Source organism: Schistosoma mansoni, chromosome 2 (assembly GCF_000237925.1).
Source record: "Schistosoma mansoni strain Puerto Rico chromosome 2, complete genome".
NCBI classification, from domain to species: domain Eukaryota; kingdom Metazoa; phylum Platyhelminthes; class Trematoda; order Strigeidida; family Schistosomatidae; genus Schistosoma; species Schistosoma mansoni.
The window spans coordinates 31201080-31213007 of NC_031496.1; the positions used below are offsets into that span (position 1 = coordinate 31201080).

Genomic DNA, 11928 nt, shown 5'->3' on the forward strand with positions numbered 1-11928 from the left:
CCGTTGAGGAGTCCCACAATAGAACAAAACGGCCGTCCAGTGCTTCCAGGTTTTCCCTGATGGTCTAGCTTCAATTGACTGATGATTTCAACTATGAAAAATACTGAAATCTCCACAAAAACCCCTTCTAACATCTAATTTGAACTTGCAACACAATCATTCCCAGTTCAAATGTTTAAACCATGTCACCATCATGAATCAATACAATTTCATGAAGTAATCTATGAAAAACCAAGTTTTTTTCCTTTGGTATTTTAAAAGTACACACACACACACGTGATTTGTAAAATTTCAATGTATAGGTTTTATAAAATTCATATTATTTCCTAATCAATCATAGAATATGTTCTATTTATTTAGGGACAAATTTTTTTTTGTTTACCTGAAAGTAATTTACAATCATTCCTTTTTCTTCCAAAAAAAAAAGACAAAAAAAATTTTTTCTTGGTGTTTCTATTGACCTATTTTATACACAAAAGTGTTAATTAAATGAAGAAAAGAAAATAGTTATTTTTACTCAATACCCTAGAAACTACTAATTGACTTAATATTAGGAAACCTGTTAATGGAGTCGTGATAAATAACCATTATTATTATTATTAAGATATTACAATTATTGACGCTAAACTATATACATACATATATTGAAGGGCCTACGATGGGTACCATGGGTATGTTGAAATACATAAAAGACCATTAGATTTAACAATAAGATTAAAAACTAAGAAGGGAAAACAGAATCCTCACCATTTAAAATCATCTATTTGAATAAAGAAAAGAAGGAACTAAACAAAAATTGGTATTCATTTCATAATTGAAGTATGAAAAGAAGAAGAAGAATGGCAATGATTGTAAGAAATTTTACTTCTTTGAAGAAAATGAAAAAGAAAAAAAGACTGGGATGAAATCATCTTTCACTATACTGTTTATTCACAATCATAACATCACAGTTCTCCCCCTATTAAGAAAATACTAGTTCCTAATTCCTATATCTTATAGAATATCCGAATGCTCTGGTATGGCTGAATGTGAAGAGATTCCGCTCTCCTCGAAATGACTTTATATAGTCATGTGTATATAGCCACTGTTATAGAAGTCCTGGTTATTACCTTCTCGCAGCAGAGGTGTTGTTTACGAAATCGAGAGAACGAAAAGCGAATATCCGGTGCTTGAATCAGGTTGGTAGATACTGATTTAGGGCTTAGAGGAAATAGAAAACCATGGTTCCAAACCAACAGAGAACGTGAGCTCCAGAATCCTGAAGGAATAAATGGGGTATGAACCCGTTCTTAGTCATCGGTTACCTTGATACGGCATCTAGAGTTGGTCAAATGACTTGAAGATTAGACCTGAGTCAAAGAATTTGGAATAACCACCTGTTTTGGTTTGGGCGTCCAAGTAGCATCCCAGCCCATTAAAAAATTTTATGATTCGTGTAGCACATATATATTTTGGTGCCCCTTTTTACCAATGTTTATTCGTTTAAATAAATTACACATATAATAGTACACGATATATATCATTCCGAAATGGTCATAATGTTGTAGCTAAGCCACTTTCGTCATTTATCTAGTTTCTTCTTACATTGTTTATTAGGAAAAAACTCTATTCTTATAATTTTAATGATTAACACTGTGTATGCCATGATAACAGAGCTGTATAATAAAATGCCATAAACTCAGATTACATATTTCTCTTACTTTACATTCATAAAATCTCTGTAAGAAATTCGTGTTCTAGTGTGTTGGGAATATCACCTTGAATTTCAAGTCCATTTTGTCAGTCAGTCAGTCACAACGTACAACTTCATACGTACGTACATCACTTCGAGTTGCCATACAACATTAGCACATAGATACAGTTGTCGATTCAAATCTCATAGTGGTAGAAGTAGTAAGACTATAAGCATTAATGTGAAAGATTAGGGTTTGAAGATGTCATTGAAGGAGTATAACACAGTGAAATAAATTCGGAAGGAGAAAAAAGATAGAGACATGAAGAATTCAGAAGATTAGAATTTGGTGGAACACAAAGAGTGGATGCACCTTCGCCATTGCAAACGATTTAGAGTCATGTCATTCAAGGTCTCTAACCATCGATTGCTATCATCTCGCGAATCCAAACCAGGTAGTCTACACCTACCAGAATGGCTCAGTCCAATTGTCAGTGACTTCATGGATCTGTGCCACAATTTGGTCTGACCGCACTCCTAGCTTTCTTCCAACCTACTCCTACACCATAAAACATTGCACGTCGGGGCAGTCGGTGGTTGGACATACGTAACACAGGTCCCATTTTGGCAATATAATAATTGAATATATTATCCCTAAGTGAGTTAAATATAGAAGTTTAAAATTTATTTCTAATTATCCTGTATGGCCCAGTTAAAGTTGATGTTTCCAGAAAATATGAGGACAACTAAAACAGTCTTCCGAAAAGTAGATTTACTTAAACGTTATATCTATATCTATATGTATATGTCCCATCTTCCTATCAATTATATAGCCCTAATGTACTAAATTAAAGATTACTTATAGAATCTAATCAAACATTCAATTTCTCTTCTTTGTTCTTCACTTCTTCATAAAATAATAATTAAAACTTTGAACTATACATTAGATAAAGGTTGACCCAAGTCTTTACCTTAGCTTTGATCATTATTACTATTATTATCATTATTGCTACTTTACTGTTTAATAATTTGCCTATTTTATAATATGTTCCTTTGCTTTAAATTATTCCTTACTTTGTACTCTTTAGATGTTTTCTTTCTTTTTTTCAAGTTGAAATTGTTCTTACTTAATCCTTTTACACAAGCAAGTGGCTCTCACGACTCAGTAGTTAAGTGGATAACGCGATGGCGTTTGAAGCGAAAGGTACTGGGTTCGAGTCCCAGAGTGAACATCAACTCTGAGATGCAGGTACATTCAGCTGATGAGTCCCAAATAGGACGAAGTGACGCACGTCCTGGATTCCACTGCTAGCCACTATCCATCATTGCTTACCAAGTTAGTTACAATGTTTCTTTTTGTCTGTGAGATCATTGAAATTTCATGATTTCAGAGTAGAAAATGTTTATTTGAATATTAAGTTTCTTTTTATTCTTCATAGGGTCGAATGAGTAAGTCCATTTTGGTAATTGTTGGGAAAATTCATGTTATATCATATGTTTTTCATATATAAAAGGCACATTTTTTATTCGAGGTTAACAAAATAATTATAATGCCAATCTATTTTATAGATGCGCCATCTGCAAACTTAAACATTATTATTTACACGGTAACAAGTATGTGGAACTTATAGCAGGTGAGGAAGGTTTGTAGCTCAGATGAATGAATTTTATGGAATATCGTCCTATAAGCTGGATAGTTTATTTATGCAGCTTTGATTGTTCTTCCGAACAACATTATCATTAAATACTTGAGGTAGAAGTGAGTTTTCTTTAATTTCTCCACATATGACTGACAATTGATTGGGTATTATCTCCTCTCCTTTGACCTCAATCATGTAGAAAATAAACAAATATGCAAACAATGGGCAACAATAATCTGTAGGACAAGCTGTCAGTCACATGTGAATAAATTTGAATAAAACTCATTTTTACCCAAAATTAGTGCTAATGATGTTCCTTAGGAAAACAATGAAAACTTCACATCTGAACCATCTATCTCAGAGAAGGAAATGCCGCCAAAAACATTAGTTAAACGTCATACAATACATTTGTATATTACAATATTGACAACATAAATTACAGAGATCAGTAGATTTAAATTTTAAGTATATAGGCGTATTTATACTAGATATACATTGATTTTAGGGAATATTTAACAGAAATGATAGTTACAACCATTCACAGAAATGGTAACGATTCTATGGCAGACGATAATGACTTCGTCTAGTCTCACAGCTGACGCGGAACATAGATACTCGGACAGTTAAAGGCTTTACTCATAATACTACTCAACTGGTATTTTAAAGTGGATGGTCAGAAGATAATAATAGTAATAATAATAATAACAATAAAGAAACACGTTACGGTATTTCAATGGGATCAAATTTGCCACCACTTTGATGCCACTTTACAGACTTCGCTGACAATGATTCACGTAAGTAGCTTTCAACTTGCTCCACCCATTTCAGATTTAAGCACTTGGATAACATTTATTAAGCATCTTCATACATTAAGTTTGGATCGAGACCGAATGGTAAACTGTATTACAATTAAATATCATGTGGCAATTTATATTACATGGGAAATGCAAAAGTTGGAGTTAGATTATTTAACCGATAGTACGAAATATGTGTTAAACAGAAAAATCAGTTGATTAACTGAGTAGTGAACACAATTGTCGGATATGGTAATTGATGAGCTACAACTTGGGCGTAAAGATCTCTGAAAGGAATTTTTTGTAAAACATGTCTATTTTAAACATTTACTTCTTACTCTAGCATTATTAATATTATTATTATTATTTGTAGGTTGTGTTTGTCATAGATTAAACTCAAACCACAATCAGCAAGCACAGGACAGGTGTCTCGTTCTAGCATTAGACTTCTTCGCACTATTCAACCACGATCCTGCCGTAGATCGAACCTAGGACCTTCAGGTCATGAAGCGAATGCTTAATAAACACAGAACCACGGAAATTTCAATGGCACTCTAGCTGATATCAATCTGTGACAAACACAACCCTTAAGAGCCATTTCTACAAAACCTGTCTGACTAAACTATAGTCATTTTTTTTAAAAAAAACATTGATTGAATATCATTAAAACTTACATCGGGTCTTGGGTCTCCCAAAATGTAGCTCATAATTGCCTAAAATGAAAAGTTGTGTGAAATTAGTTTTCACAAGGTTTTTTAAAGGAAAATTAACATATTATTTTATAATTCCTATAAGAACATCAAAAATCAAATACGCTTGGCTTAGAACTACACTTATTGTGACCAAAAATGTGCCAGGTCCTACACATCAACATATGACTGACAGTATCTTGAATTATCTTGATTTCTTTAAATAACATTCAAACATTTATATCAAACCACTTGCAGAGGTACATTTTGCATTTAGAAGATGAAAAAACGCATCTTAAATATTCTCACGAACCATTTCTCAGACCAAACGTTTGAAACGATGGGCAGAACACTTGAGGGGCAGTTTAGCTGGCCTTCAGCTACTCTACAGTTACCCACCATTCCCAAACAGTCTGAATGGAACATTGATGTAGGTCCCCCGACTCTAGCTGAAGTTTGAAAGGCTATAGCTAGTCTGAAACAAGGAGGAGCAGCTGATCCATATGGATTGGCTCCAAAGGTCTTTAAGTATGGTGGTCCAATTTTAGCGACTAGGTTGACTAATATTTTATTTAAAATCTGGGATTTGGACGTAATCCCATCCGACTGGTCACAATCTCTGATTGTCCCAATATATAGGAAGGGGCCAAAATCATCCTGTGATAACCATAGAGGGATTAGTCTGACTAACATAGCATCTAAAATACTAGCCTCAATAATTTTCGGCTCCTAACAAAGACTCGTGAACTGCAAACACGGGAAAATCAGGCTGGCTTCAGACCTGGTCGTGGCTGCATCGACCACATATTCATTATTCGTCAGATCTTAGAACACAGGCATGCTTATCGGTGTCCGACAATTATGGTTTTTCTTGACTTGAAAGCAGCATTTGATTCTGTTGACTGAGAAGTTCTGTGGCAGTGTTTGTCATTGAAAGGTGTACCTCAGAAGTATATAGACCTTGTGAAGGCTCTTTACTCGAACACTGCCAGTCGAGTGGGAGCTTATGGCGAACTTTTATCTGGTTGTGCAACCCCAAGTGGTGTCCGGCAAGACTGTCCATTATCTCCACTTTTATTTAATTTCATCATGAACCTACACCTGGAAATAACGTTCTGGTCGAGTGAATTTTCAGGAACTGATCTCCTTCCAGGTCGACTTATCGACTGGCTTTCGCTAAATTACGTCACCTATGGCGAAGGCGAGATATCCGTCTATCAATATAAGAATGAGTAAACTGCGCGGCAGTTCGTTCTGTTCTACTTTATGGCTGCGAAACGTGGCCGTTAAAAGTAGAAGATACTCGTGAACTACTAGTATTTGATCACAGATATCTTGGAAATATTATTTGTGTCTGCTGGGATCACCGGGTAAGTAATAGTGAGATTAGACGCATGGTATTATGGAATGATGGTAAATCAGTTGGTAAGGTTGTGAATCTTCATCGACTGAGATGGTTGGGTCACGTGTTACGTATGCCTGGACACCGATTACCATGACGTGTAATGCTGATTAGTGTTGGAGACGGATAGAAGAAATTTAGGGTCGGCCAAACCAAAACGTGGCATCAGTCCTTAAAGTCACTGACTTCTGGTCTGAGCTATGTTGGTAGATGCATACTACTTGGTTGGGGTCTGCGCGACTATCTGGGTGACATGGCTCAGAATCGATCACAGTGGTGCAGGTGTATACACTTTTTGTCTGCACTTAAACCATGAGATTAAAATTGCTTTATACCTTCCTTTCTACGAACGAATTCTTTTTTCCTGTATTATATCCTTATATGCAATCTCACTTTTATATATTACTACCATTGAAGCAACTGCTTCCATAAATTTGGTGTTCATCTTGTTGTGCTAATGAGGTGTGGAAACTTGCAGCGATGCATGTATGTGCCTAGTCCTACATTGTAGCCGACTGACTGACTGATTGCATTCCTTGAACATAACCAAACTGTCTATGTATTCTGTGTTAATTAAAGTATCTTTAGGTAGAAAAATAGAGACTGGACTATACTGAGGTGTAAAAAACTAATGTGTAAAGATTTTATAGAATTGTTTCTTTAGTGATTGGAATTAAACGTGCATCAAATGAAAAGTCGCATGAAAATTTAGAGTTTCTGATCATTTTTAATCAGGAATCAAAAAGGAAACAACAATTCGAATTGAATCATTGTTCTTTAATCAAACAAGAACAAATGTGTACCACATATAACTTATCGATTCTATTTTAAGATATATGAAGACAAGTCACATCACTTGAAAATATTGGAAAAGTAACGATAAAAATGCATGATGTAGAACCAACCAAATAGTTCTCAACTACACCAGAATGCTATTATTATTTCATTAAAACAATTAATACTTGATTTTTTCATGGTACCCCCAAATGCCCTGGTGCGGCCGAGAGTGGGAAGAGTCCGCTCTCCCTCTCCAAATGCTCTCACATTGTCACGCGTATATAGCCTCTGACAGGGAAGTCCTACTCACTGCCTTCTCACTGCATTACTGTTGTTTACGAAATTGAGAGGATGAAAAGCGAATGTCCCGCGCTTTAACCGGGTTGGTCGACACGGAAAATCCACCTAGAGGAGTTGGGAAACCCTGATTCCAAACCAATGGTGCGCATGGGCTACAAGATCCTGAAGGAACAAATGGCGTATGAACCAATTGTTGGTCACAGGCTATAATGGGACTGCATCTCCTTAAGATGCTCCACTGCCTTGTGGACTAGACCTTCAGGTCAAAGGCTCGGGGTGTGGCCCCCTAAGAAAACCACCTGCTTCAGTCTGGGCACCTGGGCAGTATCACAGCCCTCACACAAATCAAATGAGATTTGTATGGCGCATATTTATCTGGTGCTTCCTTGTACCAATATTTATGTGTTTAAATAAACAAACAAATAAATTTTTTTATGGTAAAAAAAGAGAAAACTAACTTACATGAGAATATTCAAAGTCACTGTTCGTTAACAAAAACACTTTTGCACCATTCACTCGTAGCCTATAATACAAAAAAAAATAACAGAGTGAAATATTCTATCGTTCAAAAAAAATCCAATCCTTTTAAGTAATAAATTAGGTATACGATAAGACAGAATGAAACAAATTTACCGATCTAACAAAGTACATAAACGTGGATCTCTTTCAACATATTCACTAATATTTGCCAAAGTACGTTGTTTTAGTTCTCCCTGAAACAAAATTTACAAAAACGTTAAAGGGTGTAATTTTCATTAAAGTACAGTAAATTTTGAATCTTTATTTTATTCTGTGAGAATTGAAACCACAATGTAATGATTGAGGAACACTTATATAATGATGAACTATTCAAGATAAGTTGAGTGAAATCCTTTTTCATGATAGTGTAATATGATAGGAAATTCAGTTAAAAAATGAAATCAAAATTGGCGAATTTCACATTGAGAAGTATTATCATTATTTTAAACCTAATAGGAAGACCTTGGCAATATTTTCGTCAAACTACACCAGCAATACCCCATTCTAGTCAGCTGAAACGTTCGTATGCTAAGCTAATTATTTCCAACTAGATATGAGGTTAAAGTGTACTTTGGACTTGTAACTAAATGGATTACCTTGAGATTCCGCTCCAGTAATAACTTGATCTTGGCAGGATCCATATTTCATTAACCTTATCTCCACTTCATACGTTCGTGAACTAAGTTAATTATTCATAACTTAGAATTCATTAAGATGAACAACGATATTCCAGCTATCTTTTTCCTCATCCACTAGTTAGAGTCAGAAGTTTAAGTTGAGATAGAAGCTGTTTCATGGATACCTCAGACAGGTTTAACTACAACCATTTACTTTTCGGGAAACAAACAAATGTAAACCTGATGAGAATTGTATCAACACAAATCAACACATTGTATACCAGAATATCGAAACATTAACACGACAAAAGCCAAATACGTGTAGTTAAAAACAACACCAACACGCGAATAAAAGCTCCAGCGAGAGGAACAAAGATGCAGAAAAGAAAGTACTGAAGACCTAAATCCAAAGAAAGATAAAGAATGAACAAACCTACACCGACAACAAAGGATTTTGAACTATTTTAAAAAGGCTCTCAACCATTATTTACGATAACTTTCTGGGTCTTAGCCGGCACAGTTCCATGAAGTAGTTAATAAACACATGTACTAATGTAATATATAAGTCTACCGAAAAAAAGGAAAACAATTTTTGTGCCGAAATGTTGTTATTGATCAACCGAACGCAGATAATGAGACTTCAGAATAGAAGTGGGAATCTAATAAGGTAGATTAATACATGACGTTTACTTTTACTCTGAATGGTGTGTTTTCATCGGAACATCTTCCAACGTACGTTTTCCTACTGATTTCATAATTCCTGACAAAAGGTGGACCGATAGTATCAGGATTGTTGAGATTCCTCAACGAAATTGAAACAGAAACGTTAGGATAACATACAATAGAGAAATAAGCTTAATTCAGGAAATTCATGGATTTATCTGCACTACTTATTTACCTAACATCGTAAGTCGAAGTATCCGTACATCATACATTAAATATTTATCCTAGAATATCATCAAGATCGAACAATTAAATTATTGAGTCAGTCACCTAGTCATCGGTACAAATGTGCACCAGCCTAAGTTACCACAATATATCAACACAGTGAGACGAAATTATTAGGACGAATATCAGAGAATTGGTAGCAATATTAGTAACGATAAATAACAATGAAAAGTGTGATTCGACAACTCAATAAAAAAGTATAAACTTGGGACAGGATAAAGGAAATGAATGCAGTTATGCCCCTTAAACCGACCGAGTTTCATCCAAGTAATTTCTAACCAGTAAGTATATTTCGAAATTATCTTATATTTTCAGATAGGCAGACAGAACTAAACTCCTCTAGATTATCTTGCAGGACTTGTGGTTTACTATTGAAATTAAACGGAAAAGAACAATGATTCTTGACGGAAATCTCGTAAAACTATGACGCTTAAGTACGCCCCACTGGGAAGTTAACCTTGGGTACTCAACGCCTCTCAATTTTAAATACACACATCCATTGAATTCATAATCCAAGTCAATGTGAAGGGTGGTCACCAACTTATATATTCCCTAAGCATTAACCATATATACAGTTTACTACGTATAACAGTGAAATTATAATGAAACCAAAGACAACATATTACTACTCAATGTGTATACACATTTTCAAATATCTGTCGAGCACCAGACAAAATTTGTCCATGATTGGTTGTCAGGTAGTCTACAACCGACTGGGAAGGAACCAGAAAAAATCGAATCAGAAGTAGATTCATCGAATGCAACAGATTTAAACGAAATATGTAAACAAGGTATCCACCATTAACAACACCATTAAAATCAAAAGGAAAAGTAATTCAGAGAAATATTTGGAAAATGTATACTGTTACCTACTCTATGCATCCAATCACATGCAGTTCTCACATCCTCATAAATTGAAGCGTATGACATGTACAGAGATCCTTTTTTGACACCATGCTCCACTTTTGTGTAGTCAGGATCGTTGACGAACATATGGATTATACATGAGAGTATGTAGGTCTCTAAAAAGATGAATTGGTTGAAGAATTTTCGTACCTGGAAGACTGAATAAAGTGTTCATTATTTCAATTCGTTTCTCGTCGTACTTCACAAACTTATTTGGATACATTGATCGAAGTTCTTCCCTATATGCTATAAAGACATTTAATTTGGCTACTTACCTTTGGATAAAATTAAATCCACGTAAACATGAAAGAATATTGCCAAAATTGATCCATTTTCAAAAGAGTGCCATAAAGCCGATCAAACCAAAGGCCTCTAAAATACAAGACAATACCAAACGTTTTAACAGGTGTAAAGAAAGACAATTATCATCTAACTAAAAATACACTTAAAGTGTAATGAATGAAACAAAGTTGTGGACGTCGATGAAATATGTTTTATTACATTTTTGAGAGAATATTAAGTGGACTCGGGAAAATGAAGGCTATTTTTGGCAGTCAACCTAAGAAATTACCTAGCCATAAAAATGTAAATATCAGTGCAATCGTTATACACTATACCTGAAATCGAATTGTCTCCACACAAAATGGACTATTGAGATCAATATTACAGATATTTTTCCTTTGACTTATTTTACTCACGGACGTCCACCTAATCGAGTATGAACATAAATAAGTCAAATGACTTTGCAGTGCATGAATAAGAAATCCGACATTACCAACAGGGAAACATCACAAACACTATACGTAATACTAGATTCAACTAACCTCAGTGGAAACGAAGGATCATAAACAAAATCAGATGTTTTCGGAGGATAGCCAAGTTTTATCAGCCGGCTTTTTATAATATTAAATGCAAGCTCTTCATATTGTGGTGATTTATACTCTATAGATTTGAAGTGTGTTGTTTCTGAAAAGGAAATTAACGAAATTTACGTGCGAGAGTGTAGTCCATATCGAATCCGAAAAACTTTATCTTGTCTAGCTGCAGGCTCCGGTTGACAAATATTCTGTAACAATGGTACATTATTTCTTTAAAATACTGATTACCTGTGCTTTGTTTCACGCTTATGCACACGAATACTTGGTGAAGATTCACATTCACTCAACTCAGAAGTATTCATTTTATTGTAGAAAAATAAATTTAAAATAATGACTTGACGAAGGAATCTCTCACAGTCAACAGATGGAAATCTAGAGTATTTTTGAAAGGTGTTGAGTGAGATAATGTGGAGTTGTGAAATGATTAAACAAAATAAAATGCAATAGTGAATGTATATCAATAAGCTTTAAAATAAATCATAAATGAGTATTCGCATTACTTTTTCAGTTTATTACCGACAGCTGTAAATGGACTTTCCGGTGATACTTTCTTTCATGACGAACTCTTGAGCCGTTAAAGATATCTTCGGTACTACAAAATCGGACTGTGTTGGTATCAGAATCCATCACTTAATGTAGCCATGAGACGAATAAGGGATAAAACGTTGACAACCGGAAATCTCGTCAGAGAAAAAGGTATAAACAGATGGACATAAGATGTTCAGGTCAACTTTTTGAGAGGGTGGAGAATTATCTGATGTGGTGGGATGCCACAACGATGGTTAA

The 11928-nt window shown here is 34.9% G+C and overlaps 1 protein-coding gene and 1 non-coding gene across 2 annotated transcripts in view; one reads left to right on the plus strand and one right to left on the minus strand.

The window, feature by feature from the left end:
* The window catches only part of Smp_147840 (putative cytosolic purine 5-nucleotidase), a 40235-nt gene extending 28727 nt beyond the window's left edge, over positions 1–11508 (minus strand). Inside the window, exons 1-9 of the mRNA XM_018796362.1 lie at positions 11371–11508; positions 11257–11348; positions 11089–11206; positions 10597–10636; positions 10415–10508; positions 10232–10380; positions 7908–7987; positions 7737–7797; positions 4781–4819 (exon numbers count right to left, since the gene is read on the minus strand). Coding sequence (XP_018650583.1) covers positions 4781–4819; positions 7737–7797; positions 7908–7987; positions 10232–10380; positions 10415–10508; positions 10597–10636; positions 11089–11206; positions 11257–11348; positions 11371–11444 — 747 coding nt within the window. The 5' untranslated portion in view covers positions 11445–11508. The remainder of the gene's footprint in view (positions 1–4780; positions 4820–7736; positions 7798–7907; positions 7988–10231; positions 10381–10414; positions 10509–10596; positions 10637–11088; positions 11207–11256; positions 11349–11370) is intronic.
* On the plus strand, positions 2836–2902 carry Smp_tRNA_00234_Pseudo_TTG.1.1. The gene has a single exon. It is a non-coding gene (tRNA).
* Positions 11509–11928: the final 420 nt, after the last annotated feature.